At 41.0% G+C, this 27629-nt stretch overlaps 2 protein-coding genes and 1 long non-coding RNA gene across 4 annotated transcripts in view; 2 read left to right on the forward strand and 1 right to left on the reverse strand.

Moving 5' to 3' along the window:
- The window catches only part of gnal (guanine nucleotide binding protein (G protein), alpha activating activity polypeptide, olfactory type), a 66726-nt gene extending 58582 nt beyond the window's left edge, over positions 1-8144 (forward strand). For both annotated transcript variants that reach the window (XM_020494471.2, XM_020494472.2), the window contains exons 8-12: positions 2061-2119; positions 4367-4487; positions 5003-5133; positions 5659-5726; positions 5850-8144. In XM_020494471.2, coding sequence (XP_020350060.1) covers positions 2061-2119; positions 4367-4487; positions 5003-5133; positions 5659-5726; positions 5850-5996 — 526 coding nt within the window. In that variant the 3' untranslated portion in view covers positions 5997-8144. The remainder of the gene's footprint in view (positions 1-2060; positions 2120-4366; positions 4488-5002; positions 5134-5658; positions 5727-5849) is intronic.
- LOC116376339 (uncharacterized) lies at positions 3112-21774 on the reverse strand. The gene is made up of 3 exons (XR_004211743.1): positions 21131-21774; positions 9243-9365; positions 3112-3154 (listed from the first exon to the last, which is right to left on the reverse strand). It is a non-coding gene; the product is annotated as an uncharacterized LOC116376339 (long non-coding RNA).
- On the forward strand, positions 21071-27432 carry impa2 (inositol monophosphatase 2). The gene is made up of 8 exons (XM_020494473.2): positions 21071-21797; positions 23010-23143; positions 23921-24025; positions 24210-24255; positions 24339-24447; positions 24876-24984; positions 25462-25613; positions 26527-27432. Exons 1-8 carry the CDS (start codon positions 21720-21722, stop codon positions 26655-26657), a joined length of 864 nt encoding a protein of 287 aa, XP_020350062.1. The 5' UTR covers positions 21071-21719; the 3' UTR covers positions 26658-27432.
- Positions 27433-27629: the final 197 nt, after the last annotated feature.

Consider the following 27629-nt stretch of genomic DNA (forward strand, 5'->3'; position numbering starts at 1 on the left):
TCTGCTGCCTGTGACTGGAACGAATTGCAAAAATTGTTGGAGACTTTTATCTCCCTCACCAACTTCAAACATCCGCTATCTGAGCAGCTAACCGATCGCTGCAGCTGTACATAGTCTATTGGTAAATAGCCCACCCTTTTCACCTACCTCATCCCCATACTGTTTTTATTTATTTACTTTTCTGCTCTTCTGCACACCAATATCTGTACATGACCATCTGATCATTTATCACTCCAGTGTTAATCTGCAAAATTGTAATTATTTGCCTACCTCCTCATGCCTTTTGCACACATTGTATATAGACCCCCCCTTTGTTTTCTACTGTGTTATTGACTTGTTAATTGTTTACTCCATGTGTAACTCTTTGTTGTATGCTCACACTGCTATGCTTTATCTTGGCCAGGTCGCAGTTGCAAATGAGAACTTGTTCTCAACTAGCCTACCTGGTTAAATAAAGGTGAAATAAAAATAAAAATAAATAAATAAAAGGTCCTTTGCTGTTATTCTGGGATTGATATGCAGTTTTCATACCAAAGTACGTGCATCTCTAGGAGAAAGAATGTGTCTCCTTCCTGAGTGGTATGACGTCTGCGTGGTCCCATGGTGTTTATACTTGCATACTATTTTTTGTACAGAGTAACATGGTACCTTCAGACGTTTGGAAATTGCTCCCAAGGATGAACCAGACTTGTGGAGGTCTACAATTTATTTTTCTGAGGTCTTGGCCGATTTCTTTAGATTTTCCCATGATGTCAAGCAAAGAGGCACTGAGTTTGAAGGTAGGCCTTGAAATACATCCACAGGTACTCCTCCAATTGACTCAAATGATGTCAATTAGCCAATCAGAAGCTTCTAAAGCCATGACATCATTTTCTGGAATTTTCCAAGCTGTTTAAAGGCACAGTCAACTTAGTGTATGTAAACTTCTGACCCACTGGAATTGTGATACAGTGAATTATAAGTGAAATAATTCGTCTGTAAACAATTGTTGGAAAAATGACTTGTCATGCACAAAGTAGATGTCCTAACCGCCTTGCCAAAACTATAGTTTGTTAACAAGAAATGTGTGGAGTGGTTGAAAAACAAGTTTTAATGACTCCAACCTAAGTGTATGCAAACTTCCGACTTCAACTGTACATATAAATATATTGCTCTGCGGCATAGGCAAGATGCAGTAGATGTTAAAGAATACAGTTTTAGTTATGAGATGAGTAATGTAGTATATGTACACATTAATAAAGTGGCGTTATTTAAAGTGACTAAGTAATACCTTTTAAGTCCTTTTATTAAAGTGGCCAGAGATTTGAGTCTGTATGTTGGCAGCAGCCACTCTGTTAGTGATGGCTGTATAACAGTCTGATAGCCTTGAGATAGAAGCTGTTTTTCAGTCTCTCGGTCCCAGCTTCTCTCGGTCAGCATCTGTACTGACCTCGCCTTCCGAATTATAGCGGGGTGAACAGGCAGTGGCTCGTGTGGTTGTTGTCCTTGATGATCTTTTTGGCCTCCCTGTGACATCGGGTGCTGTAGGTGTCATGGAGGGCAGGTAGTTTGTCCCCGGTGATGTGTTGTGCAGACCTCACTACCCTCTGGAGAGCCTTGCGGTTAAGGGCGGTGCAGTTGCCGTACCAGCCGGCAATACAGCCCGACAGGATGCTCTCGATTGTGCATCTGTAAAGTTTGTGTGATTTAGGTGACAAGCCAAATTTCTTCAACCTCCTCCACGCTGTCACCACGCTGTCCATTTCAATTTGTCCATGATGTGTACCTCAATTACCTCGACTAACCTGTACCCCACACATTGACTCGGTACAGGTACCCCCTGTATATAGTCTGTATATAGTCTTGTTATTTTGTTAAAATGTTTATTTTGTAAATATTTTCTTCAAACTGCATTATTGGTTAAGCGCTTGTATAAGTAAGCATTTCACGATATAGTCTTCAGCGCATGTGACAAATAAGATGTGTTTTGAGATCAAGACGTGTTTGAGTTAAATAGGCACCTTCCCACATTGGATCATACAGAAGTCTGTTAAAATGTTTTTTTTTCTCTTCCCTCCCAGTATGTTTGATGTAGGTGGCCAGAGAGACGAGAGGAGAAAATGGATTCAGTGCTTCAATGGTAAGTTTGGATTATGTGGACAATTTTGCTGCCCACAATGTTGTTTTGCAAGTGTCCTGTTGGTGGTTCAGTGAACCATGCTTGCTTAATGAGCAACCTTACCTGAAACCGGAAGACCTGCGTTAACTCCTGACCATCTTGTGGTGGAACAGGGACTGTGTCACAGTAGCTTAGTAGCATTGTATACCATCTGGATCCACTTCCACAAAAACAATCTATTTGTTTAATTAGTCAATTTAAAAATATATATAATTTTACGCTTATGTATTAGTTCCAAATTAGACGGTCAACAGTTACAGAAATACAATTATTATTTTTCACCCAACCCAAAGACGACAACTTAACAATCCAACATTAACAACAGATAAACGGAAGAGAAAAAAAGTCCTCACATTATCATGCGGATTACGCTTGAACTATAGCCAATATTCATATACATTTCTTTAGAATATACAGATATACAGTTCCAATGCTTCTACAATATCACCGGTTTATAGGTGGTAGGTTGCCTAGTGGTTAGAGCGTTGGACTAGTAACCCGAAAGGTTGCCAGATCGAATCCCAGAGCTGACAAGGTAAACATCTGTTGTTCTGCCCTTGAACAAGGCAGTTAACCCACTGTTCCTAGGCCGTCATTGAAAATAAGAATTTGTTCTTAACTGACTTGCCTAGTTAAATAAAGGTCAAATAAAATTGTAGAAAATAAACCGATCCCAAATAACATTAAACTCTGGGGCTATCAAGGCACAAGGTGAGACCCAGATGCAGACACAGGAGGCAGATGGTTGGAGTCTTACAATGTTTATTAATCCAAAAGGGGTAGGAAAGAGAATGGTCATGTACAGGAAAAAGGTCAAAACCAGTTCATAGTCCAATAGGTACCGAAGGGCAGGCAGATTCAAGGTCAGGGCAGGCAGATTCAAGGTCAGGGCAGGCAGATTCAAGGTCAGGGCAGGCAGATTCAAGGTCAGGGCAGGCAGGATGATCAGGCAGGCGGGAAAGTAGTCCAGTCAGGCAGGGGTCAAAACTGTGAAAACTAGCAAAAGAGAATGGAAAAGGAGTATGGGGGAAAACACGCTGGTTGACTTGACTAAACATACAAGATGAACTGGCACAGAGAGACAGGAAACACAGGGATAAATACACTGGGGGAAATAAGTGACACCTGGAGGGGGTGGAGACAATAAAGAGGACAGGTGAAACAGTGACCGGAGCTTTTTTTCTCTTTTTTTTTACTATATAAGTGAATTTTTCAAGAGCTAGGCTTGACCTTAATTATTTTAACCAATGACCAAGTGAGGGGAAACTGACATATCTCCAAAGGAGAGAAATTGAACGCCTAGCTTGTAATAGACAGAGGTCAACTATTTTCTTCTCTCTCTCCTATGTAAAGAGATATTCTCTGGGTAAAGATTTAGGTTGCAAAGTTTAGGGATTAATGGTATTGGGGTAGAAGTAATCTCAGAGATATAGCGCAGCACTGAGCTCCAAAATTGTGTGTTACAATTAACACACCGGTCTGGGATATTGGGGTGTGTGAATGGGTTGGTTAACAGGGGTGATGGTGTATGTTTAGTAACCACAAGGACCGCATTAATACTTTGTAGTGAGGAAAATATGTAAAGATCTGTTGGAAAGAACATAAATCTATCCTAACTGGAAAACACTGAACCCCATTCCCTTGTCTCCCTAACCGAGACACCCAACACTTCCTCTCCCACCTCCCTCTAATCGTAGAGTGTAGTCTGGTGGACGACTGATCCGTTACAGGGAGCAGTCTAACCAATGTGACGCTCAACAAAACCAAGTGTCTCCTGCCTTTTCTCGGCCATTACTCCTCATGAACAAAACAAAAGGCATATATAGCAACTTGTTACGTGAAATACTACTTGGTCTTCGTTTGAAAAGTAGCAAAGAATATCTCCACTTAAAAAGCCTGAGATTAACGTTAATGTTACAGCTTGGACAATCCAAAATAGTTGTAAATGATCCGCAACACAGGGTCTGTAGCTAGTTGCTACCAAGTAACAAAAACTACAGTAGGTGTCATAGTATGACATTTTTGGACTGTATCAACAGTGGACTAATGAAACAAATGACTAAAGATAGTCTTTTAGTGGAATTTTCCTTTAACATGACATGGTTTACGATGTCACTGTGTCTGATCCTCATAATGCACACCATTATGCACCAATATGCACCATTTCATGCTAAAACAACCCATTTAATGTGTTCTTATTTCTTTTAGACGTGACGGCGATCATCTTTGTGGCGGCAAGCAGCAGTTATAACATGGTCATAAGGGAAGACAACAGCACCAACAGACTCCGGGAGTCCCTGGATCTCTTCAAGAGCATCTGGAATAACAGGTTGGTCATGGTCACCTAATCAGGCTCTGTGCCCTCTCCAGACTCAATTATGCCCTACTTAAAATTTCACACCAGATTTAGTAATAGGCGAATGTAACGTTTGCATTCCATTTGGTTGTGATTTCAATATACTTGCAATACATTTGCAAACTGAATTAATTTTAAAACAGCTTTGTTTATTTTCTGTAGCAAATTCTTGGTGAAAATGTGTTTTAAAGTACATTGCAACACTACATGTATAATAATATGACTTCTGGAGTATATGTTATTGTAAGAGGATGTACTTTTAGCGATTGACAGTAATAATGGTAACAGACTGAAGCATGCTTCCCATTTTAGTTTTAATCAGTCAACGTGGTGATATCAGTGTGAATCGGTCAAACAGAAGCAACACATGAGTTGGATAGAGATATTTTACTTTTAAACCCATCCATTCACATTCCAATAACTCTGACACAGTGTCATTGTTTAAATGCCTGTCCAGTCACGTCATTCTTTACAATCTTTCTTTTCAGATTCTTACGGACCATTTCAGTCATCCTGTTCTTGAACAAGCAGGACATGCTGGCTGACAAGATCTTAGCAGGGAAATCCAAACTTGAAGACTACTTCCCTGAGTACGCTCGCTATACTGTGCCGGCCGAAGGTGGGTGCTGAGATGTGCGGAAAACACTTTCTTTAAATAAAACTTGATCATAATAATTAAGAAGATCTACTAACCTAAGAGACCCACACATTATGCTCTTCCAGCAACGAAGCGTGCACCAAATCGTTGTTGTTGCTTCACAGTGAAGGACCTCCAAACCGATCCACAAGATGTATACAAAGGTTAACCCATTTTGGCGACACACACTTTTGAAATTTGTGACTCAAATTGAGTCATTTGCGCAGGCCCTGGAATAAACCTTTATTTAGCCCTCATATGACCCTCTAACTTATAGATATCCCAGGTACTCAATTGCAGGATGTAATAGCATAAACATGCCTTTCTTCCCCATCGTCAAATTAAATCACAGAATAGTTTGGAGCACGGAGAGCACTAGTTAGAGATGCTCCATAAAAATGTGATTGCAGATACCGTCATCAGGCACTGCACTACATCCAGTCCTAATGATATGCTATCCTTGTACTGATGAACCTGGATTTCTTCTGTTTGTCTCTTTCTAAACAGCCGTTCCAGACCCCGGAGAGGACCCTAAAGTGACCCGGGCCAAGTTTTTCATTAGAGATGAGTTCCTTGTACGTACAGTTTTCATTCTATGTACTGACTGTAGATGCTTGTATTGTAGTGTTAACCATTTCATGTTTGGGGTCATTTTCTGTTCCAATTCAGGAAGTTAACAGAAATGTGTCTCCCCACAGAGGATCAGCACGGCGAGCGGCGACGGAAAGCACTACTGCTACCCCCACTTCACCTGCGCCGTGGACACGGAGAACATCCGCCGTGTCTTCAACGACTGCCGAGACATCATCCAGAGGATGCACCTGCGCCAGTATGAACTCTTGTGATTGGTCGTAGCCAACCATCCAGACGGCTCTGGGCCAATCCCGGTGCAGTTTGTTTCCACTCCCAAAACACAAGTTCCTTTCACCACAGGGACCAGGAGAACTACTGAAGCATCACAATGCTGTCATTTTGTTTGCCATTTTTTGTTTTATTTTGTTCTTTAATTTTGGCCCATTTTTTTACTGTTATTTTGTAGGTATAAGCGGGGATGGGAAAGGATGTGTGTGTGCCTGTCTTTTATTTCAAATGCCTTTATTCTGCTCATTCCACTAAGCCTTTTTAGACATCTTGTTTTGTGGTTTTTGATTTGAACTAGTCTTCTGTAGTTTCTGTTGTGGTTGGACCTGGACCAGCTGATGTTGTCAGAGGGTGTGTGCGTGTGTGTGTACGTTTGTGCGTGAGAGAGTTGAGGTATCTAATGAGGTAACTCCTGTGTGTGTTGGTTCCAGAGTTGGAATCAACCTTCCGACACTCCGTTGCATGGATTACTCCGCTTTGCTCGCTCTCTCCCTCCCTCTCTCTATTCTGCTCTGAGTACTTGATGAAGGAGTCGGGCGGTGGGGCGGGCAGGAGATGTAATGCACTTTGCATCAGGTAACTTAACGCCGTCAAGGAAGTATACACATGATGTAGCACCTAGATATTTATTACTCTGTCACTTTTTTTTATTTGGGTTTGTTTGTTTTTATTGCAACATGGAGAGGCTTTCAGACTGCTTTTGTGTGGATGCTGAGAGCCGTAGAATTAGCATAGAGGGGGTGGGGCTTGTGGGAGGACCAGGAGGATGCTGGGAGTTTGAGTCCAATGCACCTCCTGTCGTAGGGCAGCAGCATTCTGCCACATGTCTAGATGGAAAGAGAAATACCACACTCACTTTGATTTGCCCACAGACAGTCCTTTTTGACTTAGATCCTCTTGGGCAATAGTTCTATATATATATATAAATATATATAATATATTTTTGTTTTTGTTATCTTGCACACTGGTGCAAGGTTGATTATCTTGTACAGACTGCAAAATGTAATGTTATTTTGTACAACTTTATTGAGAGAAAAAACTTCTTGTAGAATATCTTTGTGCCTTGATAATGGCTGTACCTGTAAATTGAGCTCTGATGTATGTTTTTGACTGCGCTGTACAGCTTGATGTCAAACTCTATCTGACAGTAGAGACTGCAGACAGGGAGTTTCTCGCTCTCGCTCTTGCTCTCTCTCTCTCTCTCGGTTAGTTTTTCTGGTTTATAAAAAAAGAAAATGTTCTTTAGTAGAAAACGGTGGAAAAATTTGTGCGGTGTAAAAAAAAAAAACTCAAATCCTGTATACATTATGCAAATTAACCACTTACCTACCGCAGTGACCGCAGGTCGCAGCCAGAGACATGCCTTCATCCTCTTTCGTTTCGACGGTGAAAATGTATATTTTTATTTCTGATTCTCAGCTTTAATACATTGGAAGATCCATTGACGTGTCCAAATCGCAACCTGGAGTTGTTTTACTACAGTAGGAAGCATCTTTTTAGATATGAAGTGTGTATGAGATGTATACATGCGCGTGCCAGTAAATGTGTGTGTATGTGTGCTTCAAAGCATGCATGTACTGTAAAACATATATACACACATGTACTCATGCATTGTATATCTACATTGTACATGTGCATTTTGTATTAATATATATGTACATATACATTTATAAAGATATACATATATTCTATAAATCTATATGTACAATTATACATAGTAATGTGTGTACCTATGCGTATACATATTTATGAATGTCTAGAACGTATGTATGCATACAGATGTATAGGCATCAACTTATATAGAATGAGACGAGATGATAAAGTAGTGATCCTTCGGTCATAGAGATCCCTTCACAATGGCACAGGCATTGTGAGCGTGTGGGCACAGTTAGACAGGATATTCTTAACACTGAACAGAAGCTTTCAATGTGCAAGTCTATTCTGAGAGCGAGGAGGTAGATGTGATAACGTTTGTGTTTTCAGGCCTTTAAGGAATACAAGTATTTTTATTTTAATAAAGAGGCACATCAGAAGACCTTTGTTTTTTTTTTGGTTTGTTTAAACTGAATATGTGGGAAAATGATACTTATGTACACTTTGTATATGCATAAATTACAGTTGCAAGAAACCCAGTTCTGCCGTCTTCCCTCGACTGTTTTCGTCCGGGTCACATTTAAAGGTCAACGATGGCCCTGCCAGAGCTTACTCACCGGGATAAAAAAATAAAACATTCAGTTGCCAATCATTTATAAAGAGAATGAATGGATAACATATCATTGCACGCTATTAAAATGCACCAACAAAGAGTGACCGAGGCCTTTAAAAGGTGCTGTTGGTGTCAGGAGTGTCAACCCTATTACTGTCTCTTTGGTCTCAGGGATGAACATGGTCAGGGTGAGGAGGTCAAAGGTGGTCGGTCACACAGATGAGACGTCCCCTACCGTTACTTTGATTTCAATCACACTTTTGGTGTATTTGCTAACCTGAATGCTGCCCTTTTTTGATGTGGCCTGCCAAGGAAATAATGATTTGATCTAGGGGAAACACTCACTATAACAGTCACAGGCCCTTGTGCTTGCCCATGAGGCTGGTGGCTAGGAGCATGAAGCTCTTTGAGAAGTGGAGGTGGGCCATGAGCATGAGGGAGACAACCATGCCTGTGGCGCAGTAGATGGCCACCACGCTGCTCTCCTCTAGCAGGAAAGAAGGTGCCCTGCAGAGAGAGAGTGGGAGGTTGTGTCCCGATTCTCTACCCTTCTAACACTATTTAAATTCATGAAGTAAACTTAAATTGAAATGGAATTGACCCCAACCCTGACAGTTACTAGGATGAAGCTGGGGTTGTTGCAGTTTCTCCAGCTGAAGGAAGGAACGCTGATCTCTGGGTGCTTGTTGTCATGAACCACCTCATAGGCACTGTGGGTGTTGCCACTCAGGATAAGGGGGAGCTGAAACTAGCAAAGTAACTGTAGAGTGAAACCAAAAGAATCCATCATGTTTCTCCAATCACAAGCTTGTAAGTGACAACCTATTATTGTTTTCAGTCAGAAAGATACCCTTCAGAATGATTCTTAGGGATTTATCTCAGTCTGAAGTGGCTTCCTCTGTCGGGACCTTTCCTTCATCTGCACTGATCTGGAAAAAATGACTTATGAAAGCAAGCAGAGGACACTTCAGACAATAGAGAGGAATCCCATGTGTGAGTGATAGTTCTGTGTATTTAAACTCACCCTTTGAGAAGCTTCCTGGTATAGCATGTCATAATGCTCATGGAACACCTGATGGCGCTCTTCAGGAGAGGTGACATCCTTCCCAGTGCACTCTGCATCGTTCAGGTGGTACACAGGGTAGTGCTGCCCACAGAAAAGGTCAACAAACAGTAAATAGATGTTTATTGTCATATACACCAGATAGATGCAGTGAAACGTGTTGTTCAAAGAGTCGGCCATAGTAGTCAAATCAAACTTTGTCACATGCTCCGAATACAACAAGTGTAGACCTTACTGTGAAATGCTTACTTACAAGCCCTTAACCAAAGGTGCAGTTCAAGAAGAGTTAAGAAAATATGGGTCACCGGTACCGAGTCAGTGTGCGGGGGCACAGGTTAGAGGTAATTTGTACATGTAGGTACTGGTGAAGTGACTATGCATAGATAATAAACAGTGAGTAGAAGCAGTGTTCAAAACAAATGGGGGGGGGCAATGTAAGAGTCCGGTGGCCATTTGATGAATTGTTCAGCAGTCTTATGGCTTGGGGGTAGAAACTGTTAAGGATACTTTTTGGTCATAGACTTGGTGCTCTGGTACCGCTTGCCGTGCGGTAGCAGAGAAAACAGTCTATGAGTTGGGTGACTAGTCTCTGACAATTTTATGGGCTTGCTTCTGACACCGCCTATTACATAGGTCTAGGATTGCAGGAAGCTTGGCCCCAGTGATGTACTGGGCCGTACGCACTACCCTCTGTAGCGCCTTACGGTCAGATGCTGTGCAGTTGCCATATCAGGCGGTGATGCAACTGGTCAGGATGCTCTCGATTGTGCAGCTGTAGAACTTTTTGAGGATCTGGGGACCCATGCCAAATCTTTTCAGTATTCTGAGGGGAAAAGGTTTTGTTGTGCCCTCTTCACGACTGTTTGGTGTGTTTGGACCAAGTACGCACCCTTGGATAAAATTAGGATTAAATGCCTTGCTCAAGGGCACAGACAGATTTTCACCTAGTTGGCTCATGTATTCGAACCAGCAACCTTTTAGTCATTGGCCCAGAGCTCTAACCTCTAGGCTACCTGCCACACTTAGAACATTACATGAGTGAACTATGCTAATGAATGCTAATGATACAGATGTGGTCAAATACACTGTGGCCACTGTATTATGTACACCCATTTAGTACTGGCTTGGACCCCCCTTGCCTCCAGAACAGACTGATTTCTTCGGGGCATGGATTCTACAAGGTGTCGGAAACATTCCACAGGGATGTTGGTCCATATTGACTCAATGGCATCACACAGTTGCTGCAGATTGGACGGCGGTACATTCATGCTGCAAACAGCCCATTCCTTCTCATCCCAAATATATCAAATCAAATCGAATCAAATCAAATTTATTTATATAGCCCTTCGTACATCAGCTGATATCTCAAAGTGCTGTACAGAAACCCAGCCTAAAACCCCAAACAGCAAGCAATGCAGGTGGAGAAGCACGGTGGCTAGGAAAAACTCCCTAGAAAGGCCAATACCTAGGAAGAAACCTAGAGAGGAACCAGGCTATGTGGGGTGGCCAGTCCTCTTCTGGCTGTGCCGGGTGGAGATTATAACAGAACATGGTCAAGATGTTCAATGTTCATAAATGACCAGCATGGTCGAATAATAATAAGGCAGAACAGTTGAAACTAGAGCAGCAGCACAGTCAGGTGGAAGTTGAAACTGGAGCAGCAGCATGGCCAGGTAGACTGGGGACAGCAAGGAGTCATCATGTCAGGTAGTCCTGACATACTCTTGGGTTTGGTCAGCAACAATGTTCAGATACCCTGTGGCATTCAATCGTTGCTCGATTTATATCAAGGGACCTAAAGTGTGCCAGGAAAACATTCCCAACACCATTATGCCACCAGCCTGTACCGTTGACTCCTGACTCATCCATCAGAATATGCCATAGGAACTGGGATTCGTCGGACCAGGCAATGTTTTTCCAATCCTCAATTGTCCAGTGTTGGTGATCGCGTACCCACTGGAGCCCAGTGAAGGTTGCTGAGGGGAGGACAGCTCATAATATTGACTGAAGTGGAGCAAATGGAATGGCATCAAACACATAGAAACCATGTTTGATGCATTTGATACCATTCCACCTATTCCGCTCCAGCCATTATTACCACGAGCCCGTCCTCCCCAATTAAGATCCCACCATCCTCCTGTGCTGGAGCAGCTTCTTTTTGCTTGTAGCTGATAGGAATGTAACCCGGTGTGGTCGTCTGCTGCAATAGCCCATCCATGACAAGGATCGACGAGTTGTGCGTTCCAATAGGCACACTACCATAGTACTGTGCCGTAATTTGTCTGTTTGAGGCCCGCCAGTTATCTTGCACGATTCTTGCCATTCTCGTTCGACCTCTCTCATCAAAAAACTATTTTCGTCCAACAGGACTGCCGCCACCCGGATTCTTTTATTTTTGTAGCTCCATTCTCGAAAAAGCCTAGACACTGTTGTGTGTAAAAAGCCCAGGAGGGATTCTGAATCCGGCGCGCCTGGCACCGACGATCATACCACGCTCAAAGTCACTTAGGTCACTTGTTTTGCCCATTCTAATGTACAATAGAAAAGTATTCAGGCCCCTTCACTTTTTCCACATTTTGTTACGATACAGCTTTATTCAAAAATGTATTAAATCGTTTTTTCCCCTCATCAATCTACACACAATACCCAATAATGACAAAGCAAAAGCAGGTTTTTAGACGGTTTTGCAAATGTATTAAAAATAAAAAACTGATATCAAATTTACCTAAGTATTTAGACCCTTTACTCAGTACTTTGTTGAAGCACCTTTGGCAGTGATTACAGCCTCAAGTCTTCTTGGGTATGATACATTGCTCATGTTATTTTCTGCAGATCCTCTCCAAGCACTGTCAGGTTGGATGGGGAGCGTCGCTACACAGCTATTTTCAGGCCTCTCCAGAGATGTTCGATCGGGTTCTGGCTGGGCCACTCAAGGACATTCAGAAGACACTCCTACGTTGTCTTGGCTGTGTGCTTAGAGTTGTTGTCCTGTTGGAAGGTGAAACTTCACCCAAGTCTGAGGTCCTCTGTACTTTGCTCCGTTAATCTTTCACTCGTTTCTGACTAGTCTCCCTGTCCCTGCTGCTGGAAAAACATCCCCATGATACTGCCATCACCATGCTGTGGGGATGTCATCACCAAATGATAGTCCTACTAGATGGGATGGTGTATTGCTGCAGAATGCTTAATTGAAATGCATTCCAGGTGACTACCTCATGAAGCTGGTTGAGAGAATGCCAAGAGTGTGCAAAGCTGTCGTCAAGGCAAAGGGTGGCTACTTTGAAGAATCTCAAATATAATTTTATTTATTTATTTGTTTAACACTTTTTTTGGTTACTACATGATTACATATGTGTTATTTCATAGTTTTGATGTCTTCACTATTATTATACAATGTAGAAAATAGTTTTTAAAATTAAGAAAAATCCTGGAAGTAGTAGGTGTGTCCAAACCTTTTACTGGTACACTATATGTTTTTAACTGACCACATAAAATGACCATTGTAATTATGTACACATCAATATCAGACCCACCCAATGATCTGTTGCTGATGAATGCAGGAGCAGATTTCAGGAGCAGGACAAGACACCCTGATGACTGACATAAGGGCATGTACAGTTGAAGTCAGAAGTTTACATACACCTTAGCCAAATACATTTAAACTCAGTTTTTCACAATTCCTGACATTTAATCCTAGTAAAAATTCCCTGTCTTAGGTCAGTCAGGATCACCACTTTATTTTAAGAATGTGAAATGTCAGAATAATAGTAGAGAGAATTATTTATTTCAGCTTTCATTTCTTTCATCACATTCCCAGTGGGTCAGAAGTTTACATACACTCAATTAGTATTTGGTAGCATTGCCTTTAAATTGTTTATCTTGGGTCAAACATTTCGGGTAGCCTTCCATAAGCTTCCCACAGTAAATTGGATGAATTTTGGCCCATTCCTCCTGACAGAGCTGGTGTAACTGAGTGAGGTTTGTAGACCTTGCTCGCACACGCTTTTTCAGTTCTGCCCACAAATTTTCTATGGGATTGAGGTCAGAGCGTTGTGATGGCCACTCCAATACCTTGACTTTGTTGTCCTTAAGCCATTTTGCCACAACCTTGGAAGTTGGAGACTTTTATATCCCTCACCAACTTCAAACATCTGCTATCTGAGCAGCTAACCGATCGCTGCAGCTGTACATAGTCTATCGGTAAATAGCCCACCCAATTTTACCTACCTCATCCCCATACTGTTTACATTTATTTACTTTTCTACTCTTTTGCACACATATCTCTACCTGTACATGACCATCTGATCATTTGTCACTCCAGTGTTAATCTGCAAAATTGTAATTATTCGCCTACCTCCTCATGCCTTTTGCACACAATGTATATAGACTCTCTTTTTTTCTGTGTTACTGACTTATTAATTGTTTATTTCATGTGTAACTCTGTGTTGTCTGTTCACACTGCTATGCTTTATCTTGGCACGGTCGCAGTTGCAAATGAGAACTTGTTCTCAACTAGCCTACCTGGTTAAATAAAGGCAACAAAAAAAGTTTGCTTGGGGTCATTGCCCATTTGGAAGACCCAATTGCGACCAAGCTTTAACTTCCTGACTGATGTCTTGAGATGCTGCTTCAATATATCCACATAATTGTCCTCCCTCATGATGTCATCTATTTTGTTACGTGTACCAGTCCCTTCTGCATCAAAGCACCCCAACAACATAACGCTGCCACACCCGTGCTTCACGGTTGGGATGGTGTTCTTTGGCTTGCAAGCCTCCCCCTTTTTCCCCCTGGTCATTATTGCCAAACAGTTCTATTTTTGTTTCATCAGACCAGATGATTTCATCAGACCAGACCAGCTGATTTCTTTGTATTTTCCCATGATGTCAAACAAAGAGGCACTGAGTTTGAAGGTAGGCCTTGAAATACATCCACAGGTACACCTCCAAATTAACTCAAAGTATGTACATTTGCCTATCAGAAGCTTCTAAAGCCATGACATCATTTTCTGGAGTTTTCCAAGCTGTTTAACGGCACAGTCAACTTAGTGTATGTAAACTTCTAACCCACTGGAATTGTGATACAGTGAATTATAAGTGAAATCATTTGTCTGTAAACAATTGTTGGAAAAATTACTTGTGTCATGCACAAAGTAGATGTCCTAACCGACTTGTCAAAACTAAAGTTTGTTAACAAGAAATTTGTGGAGTGGTTGAAAAACAAGTTTTAATGACTCCATCCTAAGTGTATGTAAACTTCCGACTTCAACTGTATGTATTAGGTCAATGTGGCTTATTTGATTAATATGGTCATAATGCTTCTTGACAGTGTCATAAAGTGTATTTTCTTAGTCCAAGTAAAGTGACACGGGATGGTCATAATGCTTCATGACATAAAGTGTATTTTCTACATGTTATTTAAAATATGAATAAAAAATGATGACTAAAGAATTCATTACAACAACAACAAGGAAACTTCATGGCAGAAAAATATATAATTTAATACATGTGGGTTTTGACACTTATGTAGGTGTCATAAAAGAATGCAATATATGTCACAACAGGTGGAAATGTGGGTCATGACTGTGTTATGATCATATTATTATTTATTTTTTAAATATTTCATTTTACCTTTATTTAACCAAGCAAGTCAATTAAGAACAAATTCTTATTTTCAATGATGGCCCAGGAACAGTGGGTTAAGTGCCTGTTCAGGGGCAGAACTACAGATTTGTACCATGTCAACTGGGGGATTCGAACTTGCAAATTTAAGTTACTAGTTCAACACTCTAACCACTAGGCTATCCTGCCACCCCAATTATGACAGGTTACGAAAAGTTATGTTAGCTGTTATGACATATTATGACACTCAGTGTCAAGTAAAGTGTTACAGAGAAGTTTGAGCTGGGGTATCAACATCTGCCTTAACCCCTCAGCACTATACACAGTAGGATGTCTCCATCTCCTCCCAACACAAACCATTTGGGCCTCTACTGTTATTTACTTCCTCAATCACTTGGATTGGGGTTAAATCATACCATTGTGTCATAAGTGGGAGATATAATATAATTAGGAATTAGAATAAATGGACACGGTTGGTAATAAGACCACACACATACACACAGATCCCCTTATGTGCTAAAAGACATGATCACATACTATCCTGAGTAGTCCAGCTGGTGGGGCTGTGTGTGGTCTAATAACCGGCAGTGTCTATCAACAAACCTTTGAGGAGCTCCTTTTCCCCTCAGTCAACGATGTCTCCCAAAATGAAGACCACCTCTGGCTGTAGGAGCCCCAGGGCTGTCCAGAAAGCCCTCTCCATCTTCCCTGCTCTATCAGGAAGGAAAGTACAGTACATTATGATTAGGGCAGGGAGTTTTATTGACCATGTGGAAAGACCACTAAGAAGGACAAGTAGGAGAAACTCTGGGTCCTGACTATAGTCATAGCCTGCAATAACAACCCAGAGTTGTCCTTGGTCAGGCCACATAAGGAATATCCCCTGGCCCTAATAATGATCTTTAGGCCATGACTGCCCAGTACTACCAAGAGACAACCACCGATTTAAAGTATTCTTGTCTATCATGATGTATAATGCACAATGTCCTGGTAGCATCCTGTCTCAATGAAGAAAACTATTGAGACTGACCACTATAACTTATTTTGTGGAGCATGTGAACATGAGACATTGGAGTCACAGCGGGGCATCTGGTTGCCCTAGCTGGTGAAGAGAATGTCATGGTGAATTCATAGAATCTGATATTAAGACGATTAATTATATTCCTGTCCTAAAAACACTAATAATGCCCACTATCCAACCCAAAGTGTTCAGTGCACACAGGATCAAAATTATGTTTCCCCACGATATGCAACTTCCAATAGTCAAGACTCAATCAGCTATGAACAAAATGTGTGATTTATGCTTTTTGTTTTCAAGGACTTGATTTGTGCAGTCTGTGTCTGTTCATTATTTCAGAGTTGTATTTTTCCTGTCACACGTTTGAAATGCACTGCCATTAAAACATTCAACAAATGACAGTCCTAAATTAATGTAAAACACACAAATAATATGAGGGTTATGTAAACTTTCTTCTTTATCACTTATCAGTATGATAACTAAGTAATAAACGCATAAACCATGAAATTGGAACAGGAGTGCACAGCCTACCTTAGCAGGTGGGTACACGAGAGAAACAAAGCGCGAAGCTGGGGCGGTTGGGGAGTCCTTTGCCGCTGTTCCCATTCAACTCCGACCACGAACAATTCAAAATTGCAGGGTAATATATAAAATATTCACAGAAGATTAACACGCAAATGACTGATAAGAACAGAGTGAAAAGTACGCTCCATTTACATTTGCCACTCAGTCCGTGCATGTCTGAGAACGAAATGTGAATCTGTTCCACACGGGGACGAGGCGAACTAAACCCTGCTAAATCATGAAAAAAACGTGCCTTAGATAACCGTATCCCTGGCAAAGAAATACGCATATTCGTCGGTGTTAATAGTTTTTTTGGTCCGTTTAGGATTGCCATGCGACAGCAATCTCCCAAATTCGACTCGCGTGCGATGTGCGCACCCTAGTCGAGAGAATGCGGACGCTGAATTGTTGTTGTTGCGTGCTTAATGTGGCTACAAAGTATTCAAAGCATGAGTGAGATAGACTGTTTAGCCTGGTCAACAACAAAAAATACTGTGTAGCCTGTGTGTGTGTGTGAGGGAAAGAGCTGTTTTGACTTCTAAAAAAGGCAGGACGAGCAACATTCATCGGAGATCGATCTGATTCCCAATGGTGCACGCCTGACTGGTACGTTACTTTGTTACGTGCATTTCCCTTGATTTGTGACTAGCTACATCGTTTTAATTTCAACCTGATAAGGTTTGTATTTTTCAACCATTCTATCATCTATCCTCCTGATGATATATAACTTACTGAAAGAGACCTAAAGTGACCTGTCTTGTTTCAGCCACCACTGAAGTCTTTCTGTCTCTTATTTCACTGAAGTGCAAATGACATTGTAATTCAATGCATACTAGAGAGTACACTAAGAGTACACTAATCCTTGAAAGACAAAAACTACCTGATACACTTCGGACACACATAGTGACATGATTAGCAAGAATTCTCTTTAAGGTTTTGGAAATCCAAGATGTGAGATATTAATAAGCCTATTATTTTTATGTGATTTCATGTCATTTCATTTTGGAAATGAAAAAAACCGTTTTATACTTAATTTTCAAATTTAACCCTTATTTTACCAGGTAAGTTGACGAAGAACACATGCTCATTTACAGCAACGACCTGGGGAATAGTTCGTTTTATTTCCATCTCTTCTTCAAAAACTCAATCATGGACACTCTTACTGACAGTTGTGGCTGCTTCGCATTATGTATTGTTGTCTCTACCTTCTTGCCTTTGTGCTGCTGTCTGTGTCCAATAATGTTTGTACCATGTTTTGTACTGCTACCATGTTGTTGTCATGTGGGGTTGCTTCCATGCTGTGTTGTTATGTGTTGCGGCCATTCTATGTTGTTGTCTTAGGTCTCTCTTTATGTAGTGTTGTGGTGTCACTCGTCGTGATGTGTGTTTTGTCCTATACTTTTATTTTTAATCCCAGCCCCCGTCCCGGCAGAAGGCCTTTTGCCTCTTGGTAGGCCGTCATTGGAAATAAGAATTTGTTCTAAACGGACTTTCCTAGTTAAATAAAGGTTCAATAAAATAAAATAAACAGAGGAGAGGAGGGGGATGAATGAGACAATTGGAATCTGGGCATGATTAAGTGACCATGATGGTATGAGGACCAAATTGGAAATTTAGCCAGGACACCAGGGTTAACACCACTACTCTTACGATAACTGCCATGGGATCTTTAGTGACCACAGAGTAAGGACACTCGTTTAAGGTCCCATCCAAAAGAGGGCACTCTACAGGGCACACTACACAGTTCTTTTTTTTTTTTTTTGACCAGAGTAAAGAGAGCCTCCTACTGGCCTTCCAATACCACTTCCAGCAGCATCTGGCCTCCCATCCAGGGACCATCCCACTGCAAGCCAGCAGTGGGATGATGAGTGGTATGCTGTTTCATGAGTCCTATTATGTAATCCGACAGAAACGTATCTGTATTGTGTCAGATCCAGTCAAGCCAGTTAACCCTCCATGTACTGGGTGCACAATGGGAGGATTCGTCTATTGAGGCACCCCACTATAGCCACTGCTGCTTTCAAAATATCTTGTAGAATGCATTTCTGCATGTGTTTCCAGCTAATTCTAACCCGTGGGGAATATCTATCATATATGCCTATATTACCCATAGATCTGTAAGTAAATTAATAAAATTGCTCTAAATCCATCTCTTTAATCGTCCTTTCTTAAATCTGTAACACTATCCAGCAATGCATTGGGATTATGGAGAGAATAGTTTACAAGTGTGCTCACCCTGACAAGATCCTTCTCTAGGAATTGCATTGGGATTATGGAGAGAATAGTTTACAAGCGTGCTCACCCTGACAAGATCCTTCTCTAGGAATTGCATTGGGATTATGGAGAGAATAGTTTACAAGCGTGCTCACCCTGACAAGATCCTTCTCTAGGAATTGCATTGGGATTATGGAGAGAATAGTTTACAAGCGTGCTCACCCTGACAAGATCCTTCTCTAGGAATTGCATTGGGATTATGGAGAGAATAGTTTACAAGCGTGCTCACCCTGACAAGATCCTTCTCTAGGAATTGCATTGGGATTATGGAGAGAATAGTTTACAAGCGTGCTCACCCTGACAAGATCCTTCTCTAGGAATTGTCAGACCCTATTTGAGTAGCATTTCATTCATCAGAAGTTTGGCTGATGCTATTTTCTTCCTATTAGGAATATTACAATTTTTTTATCGCTTTGATACTATTTTTACAAGTATGTTGCACATTTTCACAACTCTTAATTCTCTTTTGGGGGTGGCAGGTAGCCTAGTGGTTAGAGCGTTGGGGCAGCAATCAAGAGGTTGTTGGATTGAATCCCCGAGCTGACACGGTAAAATAAAATCTGTCGTTCTGCCCCTGAACAAGGCAGTTAACTCACTGTTCCCCGGTAGGCCGTCATTGTAAATAAGAATTTGTTCTTAACTGACTTGCCTAGTTAAATAAAGGTTAAAGAAATTATATAAAACTGCAAACTGGTCAAACTTGTAACGCAGCCAGTTTTTTATTCAAAACCTGTCATTGTGTATTCATTTGGATTGTCGACATATTTTGCCACATAACCATTGATTCAAAATCTAAGTTTATTGTGAAATGTAATGAGAACATTGGTTTAATATTGGTTTAAACATAACATAATGATATCTTTTCAATTTAGTTGTTTTATCTACCAGTTAATCTAAAGGCAAACAATGCAAGATACGCATTTAAAATCACCCATAGAAGTGCCGAAAGTAATATGTTACAGTACTGTAAATGACAGTAGATTACAGTTTTCACATTAATCAATACACTTACATTACCCAACAAAATTGACAGAAAATCTATCATTTCTATAATATCTATCCAATGTGTAATCAAAGGTGTGATCAATGAAGACATCCTCTACAATTATTCATGCAAGAAAAACATGATATTTTTCATATTTACAGTGCATTCGGAAAGTATTCAGACCCCTTGACTTCTCCACATTGTTGCCTTATTCTAAAATGTATTAAATGCATTGTTTTCCTCATCAATCTACACACAATATCCCATATAGACAAAGTGAAAGCATATTCTTTTTGTTTGCAAATTTATTACAAATAAAAAAACGTATTCAATAAGTATTCCAAATTTTCTCCATTCAATTGAATTTACCACCGGTGGACTCCAATCAAGTTGTGGAAACATCTAAAGGATGATCAATGGGAACAGGATGCATCTGAGCATAATTTCATAGCAAAGGGTCTGATAGCAAAGGGTCTGAATACATATTAAATAAGATAATTCTGGTTTTTATTTGTAATACATTTGCAAACATTTAAAAATAACCTGTTTTTGCATTGTCTATAATGGGGCATGTTGGTGGCAGAATCATGCTGTGGAGATGTTTTTCAGTGGCAGGGACTGGGAGACAAATCAGGATCGAGGGAAAGATGAACGGAGCAAAGTACAGAGAGATCCTTGATGAAAACCTGCTCCAGAGTGCTCAGGACCTCAGACTGGGGTGAAGGTTCACCTTCAAACAGGACAACGACTCTAAGCACCCAGCCAAGACAACGCAGGAGTGGCTTCGGGACAAGTCTCTGAATATCCTTGAGTGACCCAGCCAGAGCCCGGACTTGAACCTGATCTAACATTTCTGGAAAGACCTGAGAATAGCTGTGCAGCGATGCTCCCCATCCAACCTGAGAGGATCGGCAGAGAATAATGGAAAAAACTCCCCAAATACAGGTGTGCCAAGCTTGTAGCATCATACCCAAGAAGACTTGAGGCTGTACTGCGTAAGGTGCTTCAACAAAGTACTGAGTAAAGGGTCTGAATACTTATGTAAATGGTATATTTCCGTAAAAATCTGTTTTTGCTTTGACATTATGGGGTATTGTGTGTAGATTGATCAATTTTAAAATAAGGCTGTAATGTAACAAAAGTCAAGGGGTCTGAATACTTTCGAAAGCACTGTACATACACTAAATATTTTAGATGCATTGAGAGACCTCACTTTGATCTTCAAGCACAAATGTAATGCAGTCTACTAGGCTAGTATACATTCTTGGTCATGGATACAATTGTAGGCTATCCCTTTAGCAAAAGGGTGTTGCAAGTGACAACCATTGTTGACCGCGGCAACAGCATGCCAGACATGATCACGTGGTGCAGTGGTAGTTCCGCTTACCTTTCTCACTGCGGCATCCCTTTTGTTATTACTGGAGAAAATGCGTCTGGCATCATCGTTGTTACCTGCAATATATTTCATTCTACGTGCCGAGCTAACTTGAGTTAAATACGTAAAATACAATATTGTTTAATCAAGAGTTTTCCTCGCCAAATGTTATTTATTGGATTTATTTATAGGCTACAGGTTGACAATGGCTGTCAATAACATGGAGTTGTTTTTATTTAGTTCCGAACAGGCTGGTCATGTCTCATCGGCGTTGACGGGACTATTTTAGAGATTTGTTTTGCGCCTATCAAGGTCCTTCGCAACCGATGTAGAATCGTACATTATTTACAAATGGTGTTGTATCGAAGGTCGGAGATATAGGCCGCACAAATCCACTCAATAACACGGCAGTGGAGGCGAGAGCACCCGTCTGCAGCATCGAGTAAGTCGACAGAGGACAACGGCCATTACGGGACCCTACCAGAGACCGTAGCCTACACCGCACGCAAGCCACATAATAGGTTATAATTTGCTGACTCTTGGATGTCTAGAATAAGGTGATGTAAACGGCAAAACAATAGCATCGGTTCCTCATTATAAAATGGCAACCTCGGAAAGCGACAAGTGCTGGCGGGAGTGCATGGATGTTGCTGTAGAAGTTGCATGTAGAGCTGGCAAGGTAAATCAAGGGCGCCGTAATCCATCAATTCCATGATGTCTCTGTGTTGCTCTTTGTAACGTTTTTTTTAATGTAGGTAACGACATTTTATATTTTTGCAAACCTGGCTACAAGGTTTCGACCCTGGCTAAAATGTTTGTAACGTTTTTTTAATGTAGGTAACGACATTTTATATTTTTGCAAACCTGGCTACAAGGTTTCGAACCTGGTTAAAATGTTTTTAACCTGGCTACATTTAGAAGGCTACAATGTTGTTGTTTTTTTAACCTTTATTTAACTAGGCAGTTCAGTTAAGAACATATTCTTATTTTATTTTGTATTGAGGACCTGCAGGGGTTATTTTGCCCCACAGACCTAAGTATGCATCAGTGTGCTATTATAAATAATCTGCACTGTATTGAAATGATTAAACACTTGTTGAAATACAGTGTTACCATGTAGTTTAAATATATAAAAGTCAATTGAATAATACCGCCATCTGCCGGCCAATTGGGCTATCTAAAGTAAAGTGCAATGGGTAAACTTACAAGTATGCATCAGTGTGCTATAATAAATAGTCTGCACTGTATTGAAATGAATATATATATATATTTAAGCTACATGGTAACACTGTATTTCAACAAGTGTTTAATCATTTCAATACAGTGCAGACTATTTATTATAGCACACTGATGCATACTTGTAAGTTTACCCATTGCACTTTACTTTAGATAGCCCAATTGGCCGGCAGATGGCGGTACTATTCAATTGACTTTCATTGGGCTATACTTTAGACACAGTGCATGTTCATTACCTGCTATGCCTCACCGTGTTGACACATTGAGGTTGGCAGAACTTGCCACTCCGATCTTCCTATTCTGTTTAATCAGGCAGACCAAAGCAGACATTGTAACAGTGGACAAGATAACCTGGCTCGCTTTATGTGAAGTGACTCTAAGACCACGTTGTTGTGGTACTGCAGTTATAGGTACAGATACAATGTAATTACAGTGTAGGTACACATTGTTACGTATATGATACCTGTTTAAAAAATTGGGACCAGTAAAGCTTGTTGCATAGATTAGAATCTTCAAAATAGGCCTATTCATTAATATATTGATACTGTATAAACCGGGTTGACCCTCAAAAATTGCTTGGAAAGCCCATGTCCTGATTCCCAGTCTTGAATGTTGGTGGTGTGTGTTCTATGTTACTTGTTCCCTCTCCCTCCAGGTAGTACAGGAGGCAGTGAAACATGAGAAGAGTGTGAGCACGAAGAGCACTCCAACTGACCTGGTGACGGAGGCAGACCAGCAGGTGGAAGAGCTCATCATCTCCACCCTCAGGGACAAGTTCCCCTCACACAGGTATGCAATGGTATCTTCCCCCCCAAAAAGATTTAACCTTTATTTAACCAGGCAAGTCCGTTAAGAACAAATTCTTATTTACAATGATGGGCTACACCGGCCAAACCCAGACGACGCTGGGCCAATTGTGCACCGCCATATGGGACACCCAATCACGGCCGGTTGTGATACAGCCTGGATTCAAACCAGGGTGTCTGGGTTTGGCTGGTGTAGCCCGTCATTGTAAATAAGAATTCCAATTGTCTACTCAAACATGTATGCCAATGGTATCTTCCCAACATAGGGGTGGTTCCATTTTGGCCCTTAGCTAGCCCCTTAACCTAGTCTCTTTGCGTTTCCAGATCTGAAAGATCTCTTGTGTTTACTGAATACGTATTAGCTGTATTGGAGGGCTAGGTGGAGCCACAGCCATGTAGCCATCCCTATATTGACAACGTCTTTTACAGTCCATTCAGATCTGTGGATTCTAAAGAAATAGGGTTGAGGGGAATTGTCTAGGCAATTAAATGGAATGAGTCAAAAATAGTAAGCGTTGGCCTCTCTCTTCACAAGCGAGTGATGGTAAACTGAATCATCAAAAATAATCTCATTGTAAGGGTTAGTGAGCTAATAGCTAACTTTGCTTTGTGAATCGAAGAATTTTAACACACCAGTGAATTTAGGCATCTCATTTTGACACTTCTGAGTGGTAGTGAATGGTGCTTCCTTACAGCCATGGGGTATGCAAATACGTTATTGTTACGTGGATCAAGGTCACTGTAAATTGTGACCTGACAGGTTCATTGGAGAGGAATCGTCTGCAGCTGGGGAGAAATGCATCCTCACAGACAACCCTTCCTGGATCATAGACCCTATCGATGGGACCTGCAACTTTGTTCACAGGTACAATACAGATTCCTTCAGAAATGTAAACACAACAGCCATTTCCTCAGATTAGAGATTTGGAACTATACATGTTGAAGTCAGGAGAACATAGCTGTTAATAAAAATAAAATATGAATGCTCAGTCGTCGATAGAATACTATCACCACAGATGATTTACTGATGATGTACTTGATTTTCTCAGCTTCCCCATGGTTGCAGTTAGCATTGGTTTCGCTGTAAAGAAAGAGGTAAGCATGAGAAATGTGGGTAAACCGAAGTTATCAAGTTGAAAATATTCTCAATATTATTATTAATTTGTTTTCAAATGTAGCTTGAGTTTGGAGTGATCTACCATTGCTTCGATGGAACATTATACACAGCTAGAAAAGGCCATGGGGCATTTTGCAATGGTGTAAGGATCCAAGTATCAAAGGAAAAAGGTAAGTCAACTTCTCCTTGGATTGTAATGTGTTAAACTACCAAGGCAAGCAACTAAAAACATTGTACAATGTAGAATTATCAAAAGCTTGATTGATTAATTTATGTAAAAAAATATATTGGTTTACCAAAATGTACAGATATAGAATCTTCATTTGACCTATATTGTCAAAGCAAAAGAATCCTGCAGCAATAGGGCTCAAACATTTGTGGTTAGGCTATTTACTTCGCCAAAATTAGACTACATGAAATGTGCAATACTGTTAATATAACTGGGTTTTCAGTAAATGTATGTAAATCACAAAGATCTGTCTCCTGCGGTGCAGGAAAATTCTCAGCAAAAAAAAGAGTAATCAAATTAAGTTCCCACACCTGTACTGTGTCCATTATCCTAATCTAGAGCTGTTTTTCTATTCCCAACGACTGTTAGATGTCTCCAAGGCGCTCATTTTGACCGAGATCGGAGCCAAGCGGGACCCAGCAACACTGAACATTTTCTCAGGGAACATCATGAAGTTACTGAGTGCTCCAACTCATGGGTAAGAACTGACCGGTTGTTCTCCAATACTTTCAGTGGTCATTCTGGGTCATCTTCATTAGGCACCAAACGGAAGAAAACAGACTGAAACAGGGAGGGATTACCTGGACACTCATTTTCCGTTGTGTTCCTTAATGAACATGAGCCTGGTCTAATGGGCCTCACATCAGGGTATATGTGGCGCGCTCCAAATCTCAATACGGTGTTGTATTTTGGCCCTAGACTTTCCTTGAATAGACTGGTACCAGATCTGTCTGATCTTTCTCGCCAACTCCTATGGCCATTGTCACAAACAGATCTGGGACCAGGGGCCGTACATTTAAAATGTATCAGAGTAGGAGTGCTGGTTTAGGATCAGTTTTGCCTTTTAGATAACAATGAACAAGATTACATGGACAGGTGGGACCTGACCCTAGATCAGCACTCTTATTCTGAGTCGCTTGATACACACGGCCCTAGGCTACTCCTTGTGTTCCAGGGTGAGGATCATCGGCAGCTCCACCCTGGCCCTGTGTCTGATAGCCACGGGGGCGGCTGAGGCCTACTATCAGTACGGCCTGCACTGCTGGGACATCGCCGCCGCAGCTGTCATCATCCGAGAGGCCGGGGGGATCGTCATAGACACCTCAGGTGGGGGTTCTAGAATACAATATGTTACTGCTAGTCAATGATGGTTGATAGGTGATAGGGACCGGTTTCACAAGCAGTTAGTGTTTGTTTAAATAATTTGTCCTGACTGTCCTCTGTTATCTGGTCTCAAACTTAGCTCTCAGCTGTACGGTTCTCCTGGAGGAGGCAGAGATGAGATAGATATATTAACTTGAGCTTTCACTTGAGAAAATAACTATTGAGGCCCCACAATGCATGCTGTTATTATGGAAAAGTCCCTAGAGTATGATTAAAGCAGTTCTTATAGGCTGTCATTATTGTGATGGACACACTGACTTTTAAAAAGAGAATCCAAAATGTATTGTATTTGACACGATGGCTGCTATCCCCTGAGTGATACTGTATGAGTGAATGGACTTCCGAAGCCTTTGTGAGGCTGAGCTTGATATCCGGCTGAAGAAGTGACTGACTGCCCGCCTCGTTCATCTCTTCTTCCCCAGTTCCGGGGTGTTGCACAAAAGGACCACTGTTGAGAGTGTGAGGGACTGGTCTGGGCGTGAGGTCAGGATCATGTGGTCAGCTGCTGGGTGTGCTGCAGTTCAGTCTCTGGCAGCCCAGAGAGAACAAGGGCCCTCTTGAGGCCAGGCAAAGCCAAGCTATCAGTTCCTTCCCTGTAATGTTGGAAGAGACTCCTCTATTCAACCTTTCAACCAGTTCCAACAGTCTAGTAGTGGGTCGCTATGGTGCCTGAATAGAAATGTGATTGAAATAGTTAATTTCGTTTTTTATTTATTAGTGGGGAGGCTTTTGGTGCTGAAGGTTAGGACTGATTAATGTATTTATCTACAGTTTTATTTTTTTTATAGTTTCTTTTTATATGTGGTTATTTGAGTGTGTTTGTTACATAACATATGTGTGTGTTTTTCTTTTCCAGGGGGTCCACTTGACCTCATGTCCCGAAGAGTGGTCGCTGCGGGAACCCACGAGATGGCCAATTACATCGTCCAGCAACTGCAGCCAATCAGCTACGAGCGGGACGACAGTGACCCCGGTGTGCAAAAGTGAAAGTCAACCTCCATCTCTCTAGTGGATTCTCCTCCGCCTTTTACCTCAAATCATGAAATCCTGCAGCACACTGTCCTGTTCACACCGTCTGCGGTGTACTCTGCAAGAAACACAATTTTCCTCCTTCAATATGCAAACTCTTGTTACAGTTTAACATGTGTGTATATGTAATAATATACACACAGGAAAGTTATACATTTTTGACTACATTTACAGTAGTTATTACCTAGATTGTTTGACAGTCTTTGCCATACGTGGTACCAGACCATGATAGAAATGTATTATAGGAAATTAAAGGAGTAGATCAGTCATATTCCAAATTGGACCTCATCCAACGCATATATCTACAGTAAAGTTCTAGGTATTCATTTATTTGTGAGTCAAATGTCCCTTTAATTATGATACACACACTGTTACATTGCGTTAAAACTACTGAAATCCAATGAAACGGTTTTGTATGATTTATCGCTCATTTCTTGCGGTTTATACACTGACTGAAGTTAACCATCTTTAACCTTCTTTTTTAAACAACTTTTTCTAAACATGGATCGTCATATGGACAGGAAAATGGTGGAAAATGTAGAAGTGTTTTCAATGACGCAATGAAAATACTGGAGATGGAGCAGGTTTGTATGGGAGCTAGAGATTTGGCTTGTAGTGATGGTTGTTCATGTTTTTAAGACCTAAATCACTGCCACTAAAATCACTGTTATTTTCAGCACCTTTACTTATTCAATATGTAATCTTAAATGAATAAATAAACAATTACAGTGTGTATGTTTTGTTTTTTGCAAGTTGTATTCACCTGTTTCTCATTGTCTGTGCTTTTTCATAGTGTTTTTTCCACAAGCATTTTCACAAGAAACTTGGATATTCATTTTACACATTGTCTAAGGAATTTTGTGGTTCCTTTCATATGTTTGACGTGTGTTTTTCTTTGATAGAATAGCACTGTGATGTACGGTAGTTATC

This window comes from Oncorhynchus kisutch, linkage group LG11 (assembly GCF_002021735.2).
Source record: "Oncorhynchus kisutch isolate 150728-3 linkage group LG11, Okis_V2, whole genome shotgun sequence".
Classification (NCBI taxonomy): Eukaryota; Metazoa; Chordata; class Actinopteri; order Salmoniformes; family Salmonidae; genus Oncorhynchus; species Oncorhynchus kisutch.

Excerpts from the sequence above, each read along its gene's own strand:
- impa2 (XM_020494473.2), top strand. The coding sequence starts at position 21,720 with ATGGCAACCTCGGAAAGCGACAAGTGCTGGCGGGAGTGCATGGATGTT. Across the intron at positions 24,256-24,338 it reads GTTTCGCTGTAAAGAAAGAG|CTTGAGTTTGGAGTGATCTA; the intron begins GTAAGCATGAGA and ends TTTCAAATGTAG. Across the intron at positions 24,985-25,461 it reads CTGAGTGCTCCAACTCATGG|GGTGAGGATCATCGGCAGCT; the intron begins GTAAGAACTGAC and ends CTTGTGTTCCAG.